This window comes from Lytechinus pictus, chromosome 18, assembly GCF_037042905.1.
Source record: "Lytechinus pictus isolate F3 Inbred chromosome 18, Lp3.0, whole genome shotgun sequence".
NCBI lineage: Eukaryota > Metazoa > Echinodermata > Echinoidea > Temnopleuroida > Toxopneustidae > Lytechinus > Lytechinus pictus.
In genome coordinates, this window is record NC_087262.1 from 21,946,426 (window position 1) to 21,969,480 (window position 23,055).

The 23,055-nt window shown below is 36.8% G+C and overlaps 2 protein-coding genes across 3 annotated transcripts in view; both read left to right on the forward strand.

Moving 5' to 3' along the window:
- The window catches only part of LOC129282112 (E3 ubiquitin-protein ligase MIB2-like), a 35,089-nt gene extending 32,287 nt beyond the window's left edge, over positions 1-2,802 (forward strand). For both annotated transcript variants that reach the window (XM_064113288.1, XM_064113289.1), the window contains exon 18: positions 27-2,802. In XM_064113288.1, coding sequence (XP_063969358.1) covers positions 27-232 — 206 coding nt within the window. In that variant the 3' untranslated portion in view covers positions 233-2,802. The remainder of the gene's footprint in view (positions 1-26) is intronic.
- A 4,181-nt stretch (positions 2,803-6,983) lies between these two features.
- On the forward strand, positions 6,984-13,072 carry LOC129282107 (E3 ubiquitin-protein ligase MIB2-like). Its single transcript, XM_064113218.1, has 3 exons — positions 6,984-6,997; positions 11,002-11,273; positions 12,023-13,072. Exons 2-3 carry the CDS (start codon positions 11,018-11,020, stop codon positions 12,199-12,201), a joined length of 435 nt encoding a protein of 144 aa, XP_063969288.1. The 5' UTR covers positions 6,984-6,997; positions 11,002-11,017; the 3' UTR covers positions 12,202-13,072.
- Positions 13,073-23,055: the final 9,983 nt, after the last annotated feature.

A 23,055-nucleotide genomic window follows, 5' to 3' on the forward strand; every position in this document is an offset into this window, starting at 1 on the left:
TATATCTCATTCTGCTATCTTTTCAGGCGAGTTACACCACCTAAAAAATGAACTTCAACGTAAAGACAAAGAGCTTGAAATCCTTAGGTCACGTGTTCAAACACTGGAACACCTGGTCAAGAAGAAGATCTACTTCGCTTGTGGTCATGACGTCATTAAAAGCATTGCTGATTTGATCCCGGAATGCCCTAATTGTAGCGAGCCGATTTCCTCAGTCGTAGACCTGAAATAATGAGGACGATAATGATGACGGGGTTGACAATGTCGAATGTGATGGCGATGATGATTATGATGATTGTCTGGAGCTATTAGCGTAGTGTGAACACTCTTAATTGCAGGGATTTGAATTAAATCCAAGTGGACTGTATTTACAATCGAATTCTGGATTTAGATTTAAACCTGAAAAAAATAATGAATCTTGAAAGCTATGAATTCAAATTCTTTGAGATTTAAAAATCAATCTTTAGGATTAAAACTTTAAGACTAAAACTACAGTCCTCTTGAATTTATTTTAAATCCATGCAAATTATGGTGAAATAATTCGCGTTTAGATGGTATAGTGCTTCCTTTTGAATAGACTCAGGGGGAAGGGGCGACCACCTTAATTCCCCTCATGCGATGTTACAAGAACGAAAAATAACAGGAATGAAAGGTGGGAAGGCAGAAAGAATAATATTAGAATAGAGGTTTTGTTACTTTATAATCCTCAAAATTGAAAAGAAAAACACTTTAAAAGCCAGGCAAAAGCTTTGGAAAAACGTCAATGTGAATTATAATTGAGTGTCATCTAATATGCTTATCTTAAAGAAGTGTAGTATCCAATTAATCTCTTTTAAACTGCTAATCAGATCTTAAATGTCTAGCGCCGTCCCACCGCGATGGTTTTTTTTTCTTTTAAAAAAGGCTTTTGAAACAATTTTATCTTATACAAATTTAATGATTGCATGGATATCAGAAATCTACGAACAAAAATACATACAGTATTCGAAAATTGTCAGCTCACCTAATTCTCTAAAATATTTTTATATCGAAAAGAAAAGAAACACGTGAATATATTTTATTTTATCACGTTCTAGATCAAAATTGAATTTTAATTGAAATATGTTCATGTATAATTTTGTGGAACATTTTCATTCCATATCCTCCACTTCATAATTGTTTTAGGGCATAAAATTCTTGCAATTTAGTAATTTCATTGAATAGTGGCGCGTTTAAGTATTTCCCAATGGTAAAGACACAAAAACTTGTTTCTTGAAAATTTCCCTGTATAAACTACTAAAATTATTCTCATTTTTCTCGCTCACACTTTCATGACAGAACATTAAAATCCAAAACAAAGTGTGCTGCTTTAAGTCTTAAATAGACTTGTCACAACAGACATCGATCAAGAAACACAGTTTGTTATCTTAACTGCCGTAACAAAAAGTGAAAGAAAATATTTTATAACTTACTCTCTTTTGATACCCTTTTCCCTTAGCTTTTTCGTGCTCCTTATTGTTTACACTTTAGATATTAATATTAATTCACATTGCTCAGACCGCATTTATATCGCTGGTTTCTCACCGTTTTCATTCACTACAGCATCCAGTAGCTCCATTATGTAAGTTCTGCTCGGAATCTAGCTCTCAAAATAACTACAATGACTGCAATCTGATGTGATCTACCCCCCCCCCCCCCCCGTCTCTTTTAAATGCGTATTACCGGTTCGATGTACAATTACAATGAAAAAAAAAGGTCTGGTGACACGGCATAACCTTGTATAACTTCACTAAACACGCGATACCAGTGCCCTGAGAACGTTTTCTTTAAACAGGGGATACTGGTTTAAATTTGACAAGCAAAAAGAAAACAGTTTTCACAAAAAATTATGGTCATTTTGGTCAAGAGAAAAAAAAAAAAAAAAAAAATTTCGTTACAAAATGAAGTTTATTTTAAATCAAATTACTGCAATTTAGCAAACCCCTGCTTCCCAGGGCGATGTACTATGGCTCCGATTTATTCTTGGCATATGTAGTGTTTTAACATGTTTAACCACACTTCCCCTTCCGTATTGTGTTGCCACAGTACTGTTCTTTACACGATACCAATATTTTAGTATTGGAAAATGTCATAAAAACTTTGAATAATGTCCGAAATAATTTCAGAATATTACCACAGGGGCCGTTATAAACGCCCCCCTCCCACTTTTTCACAAACGTGTTAATACGTAAATTACCATCTGATTGTGATGTTTGCTTGGTCAGGCCTTCCCCTTTTAAAAGCGTTCCGCCGGATGATTAACTTCAAAAGATTGTCTTTGAATGTGGAAAAAATAAAATACATAAAATGTGCGATCTTTATTTTCTAATGCCAAATTCATTATGGTCAATGCTTAATTCATATCTAAATGTCTAGTATCATAAATCATTAACATAATGGACCCCAAATAAACAAAGTCTTATATTTTTCTGTACATCGTGCTAAAGCCGTTCGGATTGATTTATTAGATTGTGTTTTTAATATAAATTATGACGAATAGACCTCTGACATGAAGTTTGAAGTTTGATTTTGCTTTATTTTGTTTTAAGATTCCATGCAGCATTCGGCGCGGATATTTTCTTCAGCACAGAAGCCCCTTCAAGGCTTTGACAACGATGGTGCTGATTGTTTGAATCGACCTACATGGATATTCATTTTTGTTCACACCTTAGTAGATTATTTATTTTCGGATAAGTTTACAGATTATTTGTTTTGTATTATTTTGTACTTCTTGTTTTGAACAAAATATTGGCGAATGCCAGTGACGTTCTAATAAATTCAATTCAATTCAATTCAGATTATGTTCCAGCCCCCTTCTCTTTTCAGTGACCATAATGTAGGCCCTATACGAAAACTTGAAAATCATTATCAAACTGTTATCTCATCTCTCGAGAAAATATTATGTTGGTTAACTTAACATGAATAATGAAACAGCCAATATTGTTGGTAAAAAGAAAATTGCATGTCAGACGAATATATACTATATAATTTATGATAAAAAATCTCTGATTTGATCATTATGTTAACCAACGTGTGAGCGGGCCCGGTATGTAATTGGTTAAAACATTTCTGAGAGTGCATGTTGAGCCCCTTCCTCGGCCCTGCACTGGTTACTAAGAAGCTACATAAGCTTGCATTTATGATTTTCTTAATATTTTTAGATTAAGTGGACGCTACTCTTATCAGTCCTGTTATAGAAAGTGTATACAAACATTAAATTGTCTAAGCTATAAGCCTACGTGCATGTTTTCTTGCTTGATTGGATTGGTTGATGGATGATTGATTGATTGATGGATTGATTGATGGAACTTTCTAGAAATTTTATGCGATATGTTATATCTAGCCCCCTCAATTTTTTTGGCTCATGCCACTGCATCATTGGTAGGAACTTCTCATTTTTGTATACAAATGAAGGAAAAAAACATGTCTGAATAATCCTACGTGCCTTAAGTTTCATTAGTCATGTGAGTGGGATAGGTATGTCATTTTTTTTCATTTGTTTTAACAGTGCCATTTTCGAAAGAACAGATGGCCTTTTTTCCATGTGCATGACCCTCCAATCCACTTTCAACTTCGCTCCGCCGTCCCTGCATATATGATATAGAAGTGCGCTCAAAATAGAAATTACATTTTGTGAAAATCCTATAAACATTAATTGAGCTGGAATCCTTAAATACCCCCCTTTTTGATATTGATTGATGATCTTCCCCCTTTTGTCAGTGGCGTAACTGACAGGGGGGCAAGCTGCCCCCCTGGTGAATTTCACCGGGAAAATTGAAGAAAAACGGAAAAAAGAAAAAAAGGAGGGAGAAAGAAAGCGGAAGGAAAGGGAAAAGGAAAGGGAAAGGGAAAAGTGAAAAGAAAACGAAGAATTTTTTTTTTTAATTGTAAAGGAAGGAAAGCAGGAAAATGTACGAAAGAAGAACATTTGAGAAAGAACAAAATATTCCAAAATAGACCTATGTAATCATGGTAATGCAATAGCATGATGGAAAATAAATCAAAAGATGACAAAATGGCAAACAATAGAGGGAAGCGAAGGTAGAATGTATTTAATCAAAAGCTTAATTGGTAAACAAAGAAAGGGACAAGAAAAAAAAATAATAACACGACCGGGCTGCCGATGATTGAAATTAAAGAGCGGGAAGAAAGATGGACTGCATATACAACATTGTGCTATAAGTTTGCTAAATTTTATGCAAAAAGCTACCGGGGCTTTGCCCCAGACCCCACGCAGTAGGGGCTCTTCATTTATCACCTTCAAATGGCTCTTTAACGCCCCCTTTCAATCACGTTCAGTCACTGGCATACAGGCGGGGCGGGGGGGTCTTGGTTCTACACCCAAGAGGAAATATAAGAAATTATAGGAGACATCGTGTAATGAAATGAATTAAAACAATGAATCGTTATATTTGCTGAATATAATGGAAAAATCTATCACATAATTAGAATTTAATTTCAATAAGCAATTTTTTTTCCAGCTCGCTCTGCACGCTGGCGACTTTTTACAAATTTTTCCCACATTGCTATGTTGCGTATGAAATGGTTGGGCCATGGCCCCATAAAGTTCTACAAACAAGAACAACAAAAAAAGGAGGAAAGAAAAGCAAAGGAAAAATGTAGGATATAATTTTATTTCCTGAATATAATGTTATTACTCTTTATGGAATTACTCTTCACGCTACTGCCGCAAAGAATCCTGTCCACAGTGGCGTGCAGACCACAACAAAGGGAATCTAAAGAGAGAAGAGTGAAATGTATTTTTCTCTGGATATCATGTCAAAATCTATCACAAAATTGGATTTTAATTTTGAATTAAAAAGGTCAAAATTTTTGCTCGGCTCGCTTCGCTCGCTCGCAACTTTGTTTAAATGATAAATTCTGCCCGAGACGCAATAAATATCTGGCCTCAAAATAGTCGCCTCATTATATTATACCATTACGCCTGTTCATACCATGATATGACCGGGAAATTTTTGGCTCTTGCCTACCCCCCCCCCCCCTGGCCACCGACCCCTGTTACGCCGCTGCCTTTTGTGTGTGCGGGTGCATGTGTGAGATGTGTCTAGTGTGGCGCGAGTGTGAATCCTGGTGTGAATGTTGATGATTTTTTTCTTTTCAACTTCCCCTTCTCATGTATCAAAATGATTTGCAGGTTCTTTTCTTTCTGTATCCTATTTCGCGAAAAATTAAACGTTCATATGCAGATTTGTATAGGCCCTATTATGTTTGTTTACGTATGCATGGTATGTGCATGTGTGTGTGGGTGTTAAGAAGGGTGTGTGTATGTGCCGTGGCCGAGTGGTCTAAGGCGCCTGGCTATACATGGAAAGTCCGGGGTTCGATCCCCGGCTACGACACCTATGCTCTTTTATCCTGCTTTCAAATGAAAGGAAATGCTTTACGCATTATTTGTAACTAGGTGTGCACTTGTTTTGAAAAAAAAATGTGTGGTTGAGGTGCCGTGGCCGAGTGGTCTAAGGCGCCTGGCTATACATGGAAAGTCCGGGGTTCGATCCCCGGCCGCGGCACCTATGCCCGTGAGCAAGGCTTTTAATCTACAATGCTCTTTTATCCTGCTTTCAAATAAATCGAAATGCTATATGCAATATTGGTAACAAGGTGTGCACTTGTTTAAAAAAAAATGTGTGGGATGTGTCTAGTGTGGTGCGAGTGTGAATCCTGGTGTGAATGGTGATGATTTTTTTTTCTTTTTGCTGGTTCTTTTCAATTACCCCTCTCTTGTATCACTTGTGTGTATAATTATGTAAAGTTATATTGAAGCTTGATGTAAAATGGGATGCAATGATAATACATGTATGTTGATTTCTGTTTTCCTGCAAATCATTCAGTCATTCAATATTAGTTATTAAAATACATAGAGGGTTGGGGGCAGTGGCGTACCTAGGATTTTCCACAGGGGGGGGGGGCAAAACCGTCCAACAAAAAAATTGACAAGCAAAAAAAAAAAAGGTCTTCTATCACAAATAAAGGATTTCGTAACAGAATAAAAATATGACAAGCAAAAAAAAAAAAGTCTTCAATCACAAATAAAGGATTTTGTACCAGAAATAAAATTGACAAGCAAAAAAAAAGGTCTTCAAGCTCGTCAGGGGGGCAAAAAAGGTCTTTCAAGCTCGTCAGGGGGGCAGACTGCCCCCCCCCCCCCCGTAGGTACGCTAGTGGTTGGGGGCTCAGTTTAGTTAGTTAGTTTGTTTGTTGTTGTTTTTTTAGATATAAAAGTATATTTTTAAGGAATTTCATTCTTCATTCCATCCTTATTTGCTTCAGTTTATGGAAAATATATATATATTTTTGCATATCCTAATTGCTTATATAAAATGAAGATTTGTAATTGTTTTGTATTTATCTTGAGAATATGTAATTATTTGAAAGATATCCTTAATAAAAACATGTTGAAAAAAGAAAAAAAGTGAGGGATCGGGCTTGTGATTTTTTTCCTGTTCAATTCAATCTAGTAACCCCCCCCCCCCCCAATATGAACGCTGTTAAAACCAAAATTAAACAACAACAGATTTAATTTAAAAACTCTCATCTTCAGCTGGAAGTGGGATTCGGGGAATTCCCTCAACCGGCTGCTGCGCTGCTGATCGACTTTTCGACAGACGTACCGTACCGTACCGTACCATATATATATACGGTACCCGCTTTCAAACGTCACGGTCCAGACCGCGGGATTGATCATTAGGAGCAGGGATCGTGACGCCATCCCGGGACGCAATCAGCTTGATGGTAAGTTTTAACTCATCTCTAGAAACAGATTAGAAACCAGATCAAACCTCTGTTAAGGCTCTATAAACGTTAAAATAGCCTGGGGCTGGGCCTGTGACCTGCATGGTTATGTTGATCCTGGAATTTTTGAAAGACTTTAAAAATGCTTCTTGGATGTCACACTCACAGTCACACTAGTCACAGGCACTTGTTCACTGCAACCATCCTGCCTGTGGGGAATCTACAGGTAGGACTATGGTTACCTCAGGCGATGTTCGTGCAGGTTCCACTCCACTTCACTACCACTTCTTCTTCTTCTTATGTTGGTTTGAGTGGCAATTAGTCATATTTGACTATTGTCGCCATTGACATTATCTATAAAATCTCACTTCTCATATTATTACCAATATGATGTAAACTACACTACGCTCCACCTTCGGGTACGGTAGGTGGAGCGTAGTGTAGCGGTAGTGAAGTGCTGTGGAGCCTGCATGAACATCGCCTGAGGTAGACTATCATATGGTAATTGGTAATGGTAGGCCTATGCCAATGCTGTACAGAGCACACACTTCAAAAAATCATTAAAATATCACTTTTGTGACCAAAATTACCAATTTCCATACAGTTGCAATTTATTTTCATTAGTTAATTGGGAATAATTTTTGTATTCACCAGAGCGCTCATAAACCTGAATTTTTGGCATATTTTTGTGTACGCCCTCTATTGGTGGAAAGTAATATGGCAAGAAAATTTTAATTTGTCAATCTCTATTTTAGGACAAGTCCACACCAACCAAAAGTGGATTTGAATAAAAAGAGAAAAATCCAACAAGCACAACACTGAAAATTTCATCAAAATCGGATGGAAAATAAGAAAGTTATGACATTTTTAAGTTTCGCTTAATTTCACAAAATAGTTATATTCACATCCTGGTCGGTATGCAAATGAGGGAACTGATGACATCACACACTCACTATTTCTTTTGTATTTCATTACATGATATATGAAATATTCTAATTTTCTCTTCGTTGTCCTGTGAAACAAAGTTTTATTTCGCCCTGAACATGTGGAATTACCATTGTGTAACATTTTATGTTTCAGTCAAGTTGGTCTTAATTGTCAAATCTTTAAAAAATGAAATATTGTATGATTCAAACAATAAAAAACAAAAAAAATAGTGAGTGAGGGACATCATCGATTCTCTCATTTGCATGTGACTAAATTGTGCATATAACTATTTTGTGAAAAATAAGCGAAACTTTAAAATGTCATAACTTTCTTATTTTACATGCGATTTTGATGAAATTTTCGGCATTATGCTTGTCTGATTTTTCTCTATTGATTCAAATCAACAATTTTCTGAGGTGGACTTGACCTTTAATTATGAAAAAAATAAGTTAAAGAATCAAATTTACTTAAGAGCCAAGTTATATGGAAACTGACAGTGTAAAAAAATTAAGCATTTGTCCCAAAGAAAAAGTGAAAATAAGCCAAACATTGCCAACCTTATTTGGCCACACATGAAGATGTAACTGAGAACAAGATAACCTTGGTCATTGAATGAGTGGTCACAGACACGTACCGTATCCATGTGCTTTAATCTAACTTCCTCTTTTGTTCTGCTGAACTGCGTTGGCTCCACTCACCAATAGTAAAATGTCAGAAATTGTTAAATAAATACCCACAATGTTATTCCTGACTATTATTTAAAGGTGAATCCAGCCTTGGCCATTAAATGTTGTGTTGGGAAGGAGAAAAATAAATTAAACGGAATGGTGAAAGTTTGAAAGAAATCAGACAAGCAATAAGAAAGTTATAGCTGCTTTGAAATTGAGATCACTAATACTATGTAGATTTCAAATTGGCAACTGGGTAAGTAAATTATGACAAGGGGCAAGGACAACTTTCTCATAGGCCATGTACTTTATTATCAGGGATTTGTGGTTTTCTCCTAAGTACCCATTCCCCTGGGGCAGTAATCTAAATATAACCCTGGTAGTATATTGTTTTATGTCCTCATGAAAGAAAAACATAATTTGAAATAAAACCTTTGGGAAAAATGACATTTTAGTCATAATATGTATTGGAGTACATGGAAGAGTAGTCCTTGCCTTACATCACTATGACATCCCATATGCGGCCAATTTGAAGTCTCCATGGGTATAGTGATTACCAATATTTACAACTTTTAAAAATTCATAACTTTCTTGTTGTTTGTCCAATATTGTTCAAACTTTCACCTATCAACTTGTCTGATTTTTCTTTTCCTTATAAAAACAGGTTTTTATTTGGGTTGGATTCCCCTTTAAGTAAGAAATTAGGCAAGACTGGCGTTAAACTTAAATAAAGTGAAAGTAGGGTCTAGATTAGACAGGAATAACCATTGTTTCTGGGGATTTCCTTAACAATTCTGACATTTCACCTGTTCACCATAATCCCCATTGGTGAGTGGAGCCAACATAGTGCAGCGGAACAACCAAAATACAGAGACTGAAGCTTTTGGTCTAGGTCTAGATTACCTTGAGCGATGTTCGTGCAGGCTCCACTCCACTTCACTACCGCTACACTACACTCCACCTACGAGTGTAACGTAGCGGTAGTGAAGTGGAGTGGAGCCTGCACGAACATCGCTCGAGGTAGGTCTAGATTAGACAGCTGGCAGCCGTCTGTTTCAAGGAGTTTTTTAACATTTTAAATTTTTTTTAAATTTCTTGTACACAGACAGCTCGCTATCGTGCAGCCACCATTAGGGGGTTAACAATGCAAATTTCCCCCCGACAGGGCTCATCGATTTTTTTCTTTATTTCTTAAAAATATATGAAAATAATTGTACCAAAATAAAAATTATTATTCCCTTTTGGCCTGAAATGCACCAAAATGGAAAAATAAACTTAAAAGGGGAATAACAGTGACTTACTTCGGCTGTCGCGCAACTTCACTTCCCTGTTTTATCCGAACTTAATACATAAACATATGGCCATTGAGTCCCCTGTACAGATCGAGCTAGAACTTCGGTCTCTGTATTTGGTGAGTGGAGCCAACAGAGTTCAGCGGAACAACCAATATAACAGAGACCGCAGCTTTTGGTCTAGGTCTAGATCTAAATATGGGTCGTTTTGTACCAGCTGAACAAATGCAAGTTAGAATCTAGATCTAACAGTTGGCCACAGTTAGATCTACTTTAGAACTATAAAAGGTAACGTAGGATACCGTAATTCTAGGCCTATGTGTATTATGTGACTAAATTGAAGCCTAGGCTATATTTAAGTCCTGAGAAAAGCCTAAAAGGAATGTAGATCGAGGGTCTACTCTCATCTCGATCGAACAACAAATTTTATTCTAGGCCCTAGAGTTAAAATAAAGACATATATATATATCTATCAGTCTCGCCTCCCAATTAAAGTTCAATTTGTTTCTATCTATAGAAAACAAATTATACTTTTATTGGGAGGTGAGAGATATATCTCTAACTCTAGTCCAGAATAAAATTTGTTGTTTGATCAAGATGAGAGGGTAGAACAATCTCGATCTGTTATGTAGATCTAAGGTGATGTCCTGTGATTGCCTTACATATGGAGCAGGAAAAGAAGGGATCTGTATGATTATGAGATGAGTCTTGGTGACAAAGTAAGGTGAGGTCTTAAGGATCTTAATACTTGCTTTGCAGAAGAAGGAACAAAGTTCACTTGACAACATAAATTTTTGTCAAGCAAAGTTTTGTATCGCATAGATCAAGACTCAAAAGCCAATATTAATATTTTGTGTGTGAATGGTGGAGATTTTTAAAGTATTTGGTGGAAAGGGGTACCATATTATTTCATCAGGAATTGGCTTATTACAATTACAGAGCCAGCTAGGGTGATCCATTTGGGGCGAATGTAAACTTACAAAATAGTTTGATTTCAGAGTTTAAAGGGTATCATTGTGCAAAATGGGATCCTAATTCTATTTTTTTTAAATAATTAAATTTCTTTAGTTCAGTTCACTGGAGTAAATCTTTGTGTCACACCTATTGTTAACCCCCCCCCCCCGACCAATAGGTGTGATGCAAGGATTTACGCCAGTGGTTCAGTTGATAAATTTTTGAATAAGCAGATTCATTAAATCAAAAATGACATAATTCAGTTTCTGATAATTGAAATAAATTTTTTCATTTGTTTAATTTTGGAGCTAAGTGTATTGCAGAATGCTATCGACAGTGTAATCCAATTTCTCCTTTAATCGCATCCTTTTATTCTTGTCTTTCTCAAGTTCTTTAGACATTTACATGGTTTCTAGAGGCACAACTATGGAGACTCCTGTACAACCTGGTTTTCGTGTGATAAGAGGACCAGACTGGGCCTACAAGACCCAGGACGGTGGAAAAGGACAAGCAGGAACAGTCCTAAGTCATCAAGAGGTCCATCAACCGTACTCTCCCCCCAAAACTGTGGTGGTCCAGTGGGACAATGGTAATAAGGGTCTTTACCGGGTTGGGTACGACCAGGCCTTTGATCTCAGGATCATTGACACTTCAAACTCAGGTATGCCCTATCAAAAAATTATAATTATTATTTAGCACATTATATGGAATTATGAAGGTATCAGTATTTCTGTCTTAATGCAAAACAAGTAATATTGTTCAGAGATCTGATATACTGGTTGGGTGAGCATAGGGATCCATCTTCTTGCCTGAACATGTTTCCTTTCAGAACCTTGGTCAGTTGGGCTTGAGCCATTCATTGAAGGAATTGGCATCTCTGATAATGCAAGGGAGGTCCTGAGCACTGTTCCATACATAACTTGGAAACATTGGTTTTTGATTGGCTGCTGATCCCTTACCATGCATGACTGCAAGGTTTTCAAAGTCTGGAATGTGACGCTGGAATTAGCTTATGAAACACAAAAGCACTTTTTGTAATGCAATTTTAATATAGTGTAGACCACATCTCTGTAAAATGCCTGGATCATTAAGACCACAAATGCCAACTTATGATATTCACCACTTGGAAAATCTGAATTTTAGTTTTTGCTTTATACTGCTGCATCTACAAACATACCTGTCTATCAGGCAGAACCACCCAAGGAAAATAGATTAAGTGGCCATTGAAGACAGGTGGCCTTTATTGAAGGGTTCTATGACACACATTTCTTTTAATGGGGATTGATTTGTCTGGCAACTAGAGGCACATTTTCAACAGACAGATGGCCCCTAGACTGATTGCCGCTAGACAGGTTTGAATAAAGATATTGCCATTGATTACTTTTATTTGTGTATATTTTCACTTTTTAGTTTGTCATCCTAAGATCTGGTGTGATGGGTGTAATGTTGATGAGATCAGAGGTATACGATGGAGATGCACTGAATGCTATGCCATTGACCTCTGTACAACCTGCTACATGAATGATGAACATGATCTTAGTCATGTCTTCATGAGAGTACTTTCTTCCCACAAGACATCCATGGGGTAAATAGATATTTTTTTCGCCCATACTCTCAAAAGAGCTTCCAATTGTTCCTTGGTTCAAAATCATGGTTTATGCAGATTTCTTGTGTTACCGTGGTTCCTTTTCAGCACCCATTTCCCAAAATACGCATATATTTGGATTTTTCTTAGTGTACACAATGAAATGAAATAAGCATAATTATGTACCAAAATTTGCTACAGTCCATGGTTTTGTACCATGCAAAAATAGAAACCTCTTTCAAGAATAGAGGCCTTTTAGTTTGAATAATTGCCTAAGACAGTGGCGGATCCAGGGGGGGGGCACAACACACCCGTGCCCCCCCCCCCCCTTTGAAAGTGAAGACCTTTTTTTTTTTTGCTTGTAAAATTTTCATTGGTAAAATGTGCCGCCCCCCCCCCCCCATTGGTAAATCCTGGATCCTCCCCTGGCCTAAGATAAGGGAATTTTCATCAATTAAGAACTAATGATTTCAGTAAAGATCAAGACAATATGGAAATAATATTTTAAGAAAAATTGAATGTTTGAGATTGTGAGTTTTATTGTTGGAAGATCTGAAATTAGCAATATCACTAATGGTTGTATGAAAGAAAAAGCTGTGAGGTAGCTTGGTTTGTTCTATGATGATAAGTTTCATTTGTGTAATGTCACAAGTAATTGCTGACCAAATCCAACAAAAGACCATATGTTTATTTAAATCATCATGTAAATAATTTTTATAGAAAATTACTTTTTGCTCAGTAATTGATGAATTACTCTGGTACTTTAAATAGATGGCACTTTTTTGCAGGCAAATATTAAGTGGTTATTTGTGTTTGGGATTTTCAATATTCTCAAGTTTCCTTCTAATTTAAAAGTATTCATTATTTTACTTTAAAGGGATTGTTTCACTTTGTGAGCAATTTAAAAAATTATCATATTGCTTTTTGAAAATGGTATGAACATTTGACTAACAGCTCAAAAATACCCATGTGAAAGTTTGGGATCATAACATGTTCGGGAAGTGTTTTTAAAAACTGAAAATCTGAGGCAATGTTTGAAGAACAAAATGCACTTCTCGACGGTTGATTCATGATTCTGTTTCCAATTTAAATCCATATTATATAGCGCCACCTTGTGATGTATGCAAGAAAGTAGGCGGAGCTTACCACGGTGAATTTCGCTTCTTGCGTGATCTGTGGGCGAAGTTAGTTTGTTTTGGGTTTTTTCTGTGTCTCCGCTCGGTGTGTGCGATAAGCGATCGATGCATGTGCGTTGCTTATTGCCTGTGTGAAAGGGTGTAGCTGTGTTTGTCGCTTGTGCATAACATTGGGGGAATATCATAGGTCCATGATCATACCGTCAAACTGTGTCGAACTCGTGAATGTCCATTCCGTCTGTGGTCTGTACATTTGAATATGCTACATGTATGCCTCATGATGAACTTTGTAGACTTACAGACCATGGGATTTTGATGAATTTATATTTTGGCGACGTAAATTAGTAGCAAATAAAACGACAACAACAGAAAAGAACGCGACAAACCGGGGCTACAAATACAATCTCGGATCTACAGTGTAGAGTAGTAGTAGTTTTTTTTGTGGATCATGGGGGCCGGGGATGGAGCGTGATTTTCCAGAAGCTATATTGTGCCCCCCCCCCAAAAAAAAAAAAAATCCCCTCTGTTCTTTTCTTTAGTTTACCTTTGCATGCACTACAAGATATCCTTGTGGTTGTTGATAATTCTCTTTTACCTGGTCACGATATAGCAAACGTCCGTCGACTGGTTCGAGAAGAGAATGCAATATAGCTCCATGTAATGCAATATCATGGAGCTGTAATATGTATCCGAACTCCACTCTGGTCATGTTGCGTCCACGTAGTCACAGGCCTTCGTGTGTCATGTGCATGTTTACATGCACGGGGCATAGCTGGGTAGGAACTCGGAATAAAGGCAGTGACCTCTCCTCCCCCCCCCCCCTGGCATGGAAATATATATCCACCATCGTGGTTTTTTTTGTGTGTGTGTGTGTGTGTGTTTTTACGTTCTCCACGAGCTCCCCCAACAAAGATATTCCCATCCCGGATTTCCCATCCCATCAAAATCTTCGGTAGGCCTATCTTCACGTAAGATGCTTATGAGAAACTCCCGGGGAGAAACTATATGATCAACATGATCAACGTATTGCCCCCCCCCCCCCCTCCGATCGATCGGGGCCTATCAGTTTTGGACTTTATTTTGGAACGTGGTAGATAGGGTAGTTGCAAACCCAAAACATCTCAACTCCTAGACCCCGGACTATAATGACTATTAGACCTACAAATTATTATCCATAAACTTTGTTGGTTTTTTTTTTTTTTTTTTGAATGGTTTTTTTGTAAGGGGTAGGAATCGTATTTAATTTTATCCATGATTGGGGTCAATAATTCTTTCAGTTTCTCCGCCATATAATCCGCTCATGACATCTTTCAAATCATATCACTTTTCTTTTACATTTTCCATTTCTTTCGGCCGCTCTTTTCTTTTCTTCTGCTTCCCCTCTCTCGATCCTCCTTCCGTAAATTCTTTACAGTAAAAAAGAAGTCTGATTTTTTTTACACATCCCTGATTACTATATGAACCTTACGTGAAAATAGTGTTTTGTGTTCTTTTCTAGCTCGTTTACCTGAAAACCTGTAAATTGGTTATTGATTTTCTTCATACAATTTATATGAAACCCCCGGGGGGGCCACTTCCATTCACGAGTGGATACCATGCGCGACCATGGGGTCTCAAAAAGCACCCTAAACACGTAATTTCCATATTGTGAAAATGCACCCCTTAACAAGTATTGGCGTGTGAAACCCTACCCTTAACAAGTGTTGGAAACAAAACGATACTCCTGGCAAATGTTCCCTGAAATGAACCCCTAAACAAGTACAGGAATGTTTTATTGTTACGGGTCCTTCGGTCGTCGGCTTTACCTTATTTGGTTTAGTACGACCCCACCTTCTACACCTCGCGCAAATAGGACTCTAAACACGAAGTGTTGGGGCAAAAAGGACATCCTTTATAAAACATTTTAATTTTTTTTATCATCCCCGCGAATTCGACCCTAAACACGTAATTTTCCTAGCGAAATAGATACCCTTTTTTCATTATTTTTGTGTTTTTGACACCCTTATCACGTTACGTACGTAACGTGCCCTATCGTGAAAAAGACATCCTTTTTACGTGTTTTTTTGTCGCGCATGGTATCCATTCGTCAATGTAAGTGGCCCCCCCCCCCCGGGATGAAACCTCAGCGTATATGATGCATCCTTTACCTTCGATCTGGTATTGTTTATATTGGTTGGTTGGTTGGTTTTATTCACGATTAAAAAAATGCATAAATATAAACAAAATAACATTACATAATCAAATAATTAAAAAAAAAACAATATAACAAATTAACAATATAACAGTAATGAAGCTTACAATGCATGTAATACAGAATCGTAGGGATAGACCCGTTTCAGATTGGCTATTAATAGCCAACCTGTTCTTCCCCGGAGTCCCTAAAAATAAATTAATTAAATTAGCATTACAATATGAAAATTTCTAATAAATACGAGTATAACAAATCAATATAAAACAAATGTAAAATAATATATCCTCATGATATCATTCATTTGGGGAAAATGATGAAAAATGAAATAGTGTAATTAGTCACACGTTATCAATCACGAAAGTTCCCTTTTCTGCTCGATCCAATCACTGAAACATTCAAATTCCATGGAACAATTAGTCATACATCATCACCACAACTATCACATAACAATACACTTAAATTCGTGTATTTTAAAACAAATTCTTGTGAATGAGCATAATTGTATTTCCGTCGATATTGAAAGGCCGTCTCTAACAGGGTACGACCCCCCCCCCCTTCCCATGTCGGGGTAAGGGGAGAGGGGGAAAATAGAAGTGAGGATGGGGAAGAAGAGAAAGAAGAAAAGTGGAAGAAGGAAAGAAAAAAAAATGAAAAGAAAAGAGGCTGTCGGACTGACGCCTACCGGAAAAATGATATAACTGTTGGGTCACGAAGGAATGTTCCATTACTCCGTGTATATATATGCTGTACCGACAGTGATTAGAATATACTGTCACACAGGGCGGTTCTAATTAATTGCTTCATGTTCCGAGAGAGATTTGAATGTATATATGTTTTAGGTCTAAATCGCCTTACAATCAAGCCCATTCTTTTTTATGTACAGTGATTAAAATTGCCCGGCCATATGTCCCAGTCGCCAAAATTGTTAGCTCGCGCTTCGCGCTCGCATCATTCAGACTGTTCCATTATCATATTCACAAGTTTCTTACGTGTTGGGCAGCGCTTTTAAAATATTCACTTTTATGTCAGTAAATTTAGTTCGCGCTACAAACAGCTTGTTCTTTATTGCTTTACAACGTCCAGTCATGATCAATTATATATATAAAAAATATATTGTTGAGCATGAGATACCCTTCGTATTCATTATTACAAGAAGTGCAAAAGGAATGTCTAGTTTTTATGTCTACATGTAAAAAATAGCTTATTATGCTTCGCGCTTGCAATTATTGTTTACTGAGGTACATATAATTTGATATTTACATTGAAAAAAAAACTGCTTAGAATGTCCAGTTGTCGGGCCATAATAATATTCAGCTCGCGCTATTCGCTCACATTGTTTAATTTAATGTCCACCATGTCCACAGTGGCGTATCTAGAACAAACGAGGCCCGGGCAAGTGCTAAAATCGCACCCCTTTCAAAATATAGGTCTATTGTGTATATACTCTGCACTCGACCAGTCAAAATAAACATAATATTCTAGTCCGGGGTTTTTTATCATGAAAATGATGCGTATCTAACGAAAACAACGTATGCGAGCGCTAAGCACGTGCCTATTATTTCCAGTATTAAGATCTTAAAAAGGAATATTCTAAGCACTTTTTGTAATAATTAACATGATGCATATCCAGACAATGAACTCATTTGCGGAGCGCGAGCCGAAAATTATTGATATTGAGACCTACAATCGGGACATATCGATGCTTGTCTAATTAAGCATTTCATGCAAGCACGAGGGGCGAGCTGAAAAAATAATATTGAGGGGAAATCTTAATAATAATGATAATAATTATAATAATAATAATAACAATAATAATAATAATATTGGTGGCTTCTTATACAGCGCACGCGTCCACCTTTCGGTGCTCATGGCGCTTGTAGAAAAATAAACACAACACCCAACAACAATAGAAAACGAAAAAGAATAATTTGAATTCTCCTGAATGTTAATGGGAGATCAAAATTTAGTTTTCACTGGAACTTGAATGTTTCTGTTGATGAAAATTTGGCATAATTGGATAGGCAATCGATTCCATAGCTTTGGTCCTATAACAGAGAATGCATCCCCCCATTTGTGTTTGGTTCTGGGTGTCTGGAGCAATAGAGCATCAGAATGATGAGCGGAGACTGCGTGAAGGCTGATATTTTGAGATAGAGCTGCGGAGAAATGTGGGGGAAGAGAGAATAAATTGAATAATAGTAAAATAATTTTGAAGGAGATTCTTTTATCAACAGGCAGCCAATGTAAGGACTGGAGGATTGGCGAGATGGAGTCATACTTTTTAGTGTATGTTAGGAGACGGGCAGCAGAGTTTTGTAGACGTTGAAGTTTTGTCCGGCAATCTTTTTGTGGGAGGTTAAAGAACAATGAGTTTGAAAAAGCTAAACGGGAGGAAATCAAAGCATGGATAATTTCAGGGGCTTTTTGTAGGAATTCATGAAAAGGATACGTATCTCATCGGGGTAGGCCCTAATGTGAGCGCGAAGCGCGAGATGATATTTTGTATATCCTCACCTAAAAATGTCTAATGGAGAGTTTTTATCTCCCTCATCAAAATCAGAGCGTGGTGAGAAGCTTTGACAAACCAGAAAATTATATTTCCGAACTGTTTGCAAGAATTAATGAAAAGAAAGGTATAAAAATAATGCAAACTCGTAGCTATAGATGAAAAGTTATGACATTTGAGTTTGAAAAACTATTTTTTTTATAAGGAGTGTTTGTTGGAATTCATGGAGAGAATATAAGTATATCACTAATTAAAAGTTGCACGAATATTCATCCCTGGGTAAAGACATGCAAGATAATTTTTTATGTTGAAAAGTGCATTAATGGTACAGAGAACGGGGGTATTACTGTCAGCGGTATTCCTTTTTTCAGCGTCTTAATTCCTTTGCTTTTTCTATTCATTTTTTTCCTTTCTTTCTTTGCATCTATCTCCCGTTTTTGCACCACTGAAAGTAGCACCCGGGGCACGTGCCTCCATTGCCGCCACGGCTAGATACGCCATGTAATAAAGTCCACTTTTCATGTCGGAAGAAATATCAGCTTGCGCTCCGCGCTCTAATCGATTGTTGAGTTATATATATATATATATATATATATATATATATAGCCATTCTGTTCATGGTTCCATTGCTTTTTATGTCTTGTTTTAGGTCTAAATCCAGGGGGAAAATCACCTCGCGTCTAATTCTCTAATATGACGTTTCTTCTTTAAATAAAAAACGGACTTGAACTTTCCAGTTTTTAGATCTGAATTTAAAAAATAATAATCAGCTCGCGCTTCGCGCTCGCATTAATTGTTTGATTACATACTCATCCTGGTTATGATTTCAAAACGTGGTTAACATGTTCAGTTCTCAATAATACTCATATTGTACATGACAGAAAAAGTGCTTAGATTGTCCGAGTTTCGGGCGGAAAATTAGAATTTCTGTTCGCGCTTCATGCACGCTCGCATCATAAAGTTATGTTTATATATCCATCCAATTTATGGTTGAACATGTGATTCGAATATACATTTTTCAGTCCCAGATATTGAAAATGTACAACTCGCTCTCGCATTTTATTGATCGGTGAGATTTGTATTACATGTACATTCATGAGTCACTGCAAAACGAATACTTTTGTAGGTGAGTACATGTATATTAAAAATTACTTCTGTGTTTCGCGCTCGCACGAATCTTTTCGTTAGATACGCATCTTCTTCATGATTACAATAACTGCCCAGAATATTCAATTCTCAGTTCTAAATAAAAATATACAATAAATTTAGCTTGCATGTGATATATTTAGACCTCATGAGATAAGGTAAGATAAGACTGTATTAGAACTTCGATCTTTAGTTAGGTCAAGCCCTCTAATATATAAATGAATAAATAAATAAATAATAACGTGAATAATGCCCCCCCCCCCAAAAAAAAAAAATGATTTTGGCGGCCTATCGGGAAAGTGTGAATGATAATTCCCACCCCTACCTTTAACTGATGAAAGTCTGTACTGCCCTGGGTATGGTGGAAGAAAATGTGACTGAGGAGAGTGTTGAACACTTCCAAGACTCATGGTCGTATAGCTGACGTCAGTACACGTTACCGATATACATTTGTAGAATCAAGGGCTATACCGACAAACATTTTGAACATTTACGATGGAGTGTAGCTCGTGAGCAAAAAATAAAATAATATAATCACTTTTGAAAATGAACACCACTTCTCCCCCCCCCCCTCTCCCTTGCATGGTTGTGGAAGTTCGTAGTGTTTTTCGTTTGCGCGGGGGAGGGGCTCAAATAAAGGATTATAGGTATGTTCGTTTTGATCACACGAATCAAGCAGTGATAATAATACATGGGCACCTTGAGCACCTAACAAGATGGACACGTGTGCTATATAAATATTATATTATTTTATTACTATTATTATCATTACTTAGAACTTATACGCTACTCGCCCCTTCCACTTCCCTCGTCTCCATTTTTTTTTGAGGGGGCCGCAGGTATAGGCATAATCTATAGCGTTCCCGCTCCCCCTTTCAATAATTTTAATTTTTTTTTCATCGTCCATTCTGGAGATATATGATTTCATCTCTCCGATCCGCCTCGTCAGTGTGTAAATGCGCTAGCGTGAAGGGAGGGGGTCGCTAGCAACCAACCTCCAACCTTGGACAAGACAAGAAATAGGAGAAAAAATAAAGGACATTTTAATATTAGAAACGAAAATGTCTGCTATGTTCTTGTTTGTCTTTTCCCCTGTTTATATTCCATAATGATGTAATGATTTTCATTTCAAGATTTCAAAAATCACATGTTCAGACCCCCCATTCCTCCATGTCCAGGGTTGCACTTTGTGAATAAGATAATTCAACCTGGTCACACGTCGTTTTATTTTCGTTTTCAGATCCTTTCATTTTACTTACATGTATCTCTCCCAATTTTCTTTCATTAGTCATGTTCGTTGTGTTGTAGAACAATAGAGTGGACTCTTTGACGTCGAAATAAGGTTACCAGACTAACGAAGGGAATGGGAAAGGTAGCGATAAATGGAAGCGAGGGGAAGGGGCACGCCCTCCTAAATTTTAGATAAGTGGGGTAGTTACCCCCTTAAAAGGAAGAGGGAAAGAAAGAAAGAAAGAAAAAAGAAAAGAAAGGAAAAATTTGAAAATAAAAATAAGAAAAAGATGAATATCACATGTTTACTAAAACCAATAATACCAAAATAGCAGTTTGACAAAGGAAAATACTTAAAATTTAAAGCAAAATAATCATACAATCAAAAATAAAAAGTTTGTTTTCCGCACCAAAATGAAGGTGTTTGGATCAAACCTGTACATCGCCCCCATATAAATCTTGGAGGTGATTTAGCACCCCCGCTTACAAAGGCCATGTGCATCGGTGTTTCCACAGATCCAAAACAAACTTCTCGAATTTATAGACATTTCCTAGAATTTTTAGTTTGATTTTAATAAAAATTGTACAAAAATGTAGCCAGCCGAAACTTTCAGCAAAATATAACATGAATGTTGACAGTTGCTATGTTTAATTATTGTTTACTTGTAATCTTTGGATTTCCCGAAATTTCCTGCATGGATTTGTTTCATTCGGAACCTTTCCTGGAAAAGGTAAAATTTCCCGAAATTTTCGGAATTTCGGGAGGAGTGGAAACACTGATGTGCATCACGGGAATATCTATATATAACCCTTCATAATGCAATGTTATAAGGGGTTATAAGTAATATCACGAACATGCTATTGAAATAAAAATGTAGGATTTTAATATAAAATCGAAAAACTTTTCAAATTCAACTCTTTGCGTTTACTCGAATTTCTCTATTTTATTCCTAAACTTTATATGCCCTGTCGCCGAACCCTGCATGTGTCTTTCCACTATTTTTAAAATCGGATTAAAGTGACATTTTTAGATTGGTGACTTCATTTTTTTGTACAAAATACCATCTGGACGTCTAAGGATTCTGGAGTTTCTTGGGGCTTTGCTATCTATGCCTAGAGAAAGGGGAAATAGAGAGGAACGATAAGAAAGGATATAAGAAGAAGAAAAGTGAATGAAATAAGAAAAGAGGAACGATTTGAAAACAGAAAAAGTAGAAATCATTATACCAAAAAAATCAATCGCGAATATACTTTTTAAAAAATCAGCTTGCGTTTTACATGCGCTCTTATCATTATTCAGGAAAATATGCAGCAATATTCCAAAACAGTTTATACAATGTTTCGTATTAAGATCTTAATTTCAACAAATATCAGCTCGCTTGGCGTATAAACTTTATACTTACCATAAGACCGTATTTGATTAGAATGACCCGATTCAGCTCTTCATGTCAAAATATTAATAATTTTCAACTCGTTCTTCGTGCTCCGCGCTCGCACCATTCTGTTGTATAATCAATGCAATTTAATAAGTTTGAATCTCGGGTTTTCAGTTATTTTTTTCAAAGCAATGTGCTTATAATGACAATCCTCGATCCTGCTAATTGTTAATATCATAATATGTTGGGTGTGGATCATTTGGTGTGTGTGGGTTGAATCATATTTTTAATAAGTACACTCTATTATTCATGCCAAAATTTTAAACGATATTATGTTTCTTTTGTTATGAAAATGCTAATACGCATTTACGAGAACAATAAATCAAATCGAATTGTTTAAGATGAACATACCCTGCGTGATTACCAAAAGTGAGTAGAATGACCCGTTTAAGATGTTCATGTTCATAAAAAAGTTCGCGCTCCTATATTTCTTTTCAAGGCGAAATATAAAAATAAACATTACCTTGCGCGCTTCGCGCTCGCATCATTAATTTAGGCCATAGTAGGTCCATGATTGTAAGAATAAAGCTACGATGTACTTAAAAATTCAGACTTTAGTTGCATGGGACACCCCCCCCTAAATGATAATAATTAAGCATTTATCAGCCGATGTGGAAGAAATGTGGATGGAAATATTTCTTACCCCCCCCCCCCCCCGAAGTACGTAAAAATATACATTCTGGCACTGGCGGCGGAAGATCATGCTTCAACACCGCCGGAACACCGCCAATCCAGAATCTAATATTTTTATGCTTTCGCCGCCGGCCACAGAATAATGCAATTATTTTTATGTCCTTTTTATCCCCAGCATATATACCTTTATATTTTATATATTTTATGCTGCACCAAATCTTTTTATATAATTATTATAAAAATGTTCGTTACATTGGTTGTTGGGCTGTGCAGTTATGTGTTGGAGGGGGGGGGGGGGGCCCAGGACCAAAATCCAATTGAAACCAGTTGGATTTCCAACTGGTTTCAATTGGTTTCAATTGGTTTTAACTGGTTTCAATTGGTTTTAACTGGAATTTAACAATTTCCAGTTGAAACCAATTGAAACCAGTTGGGCAACTGGAAATCCTAACTGGAACCAGTTGGGCAACTGGAAATCCTAACTGGAACCAGTTGGGTAACTGGAAATGACTTCCAACTGGAAATGATTTCTAACTGGAACCAGTTGGGCAACTGGAAATCCTAACTGGAACCAGTTGGG

Bases quoted from the DNA above. Each gene is read 5' to 3' on its own strand.
- LOC129282107 (XM_064113218.1), top strand. From the start codon at position 11,018: ATGGTTTCTAGAGGCACAACTATGGAGACTCCTGTACAACCTGGTTTT. The intron at 11,274-12,022 runs GTATGCCCTATC...TTCACTTTTTAG, and splicing joins CATTGACACTTCAAACTCAG to TTTGTCATCCTAAGATCTGG.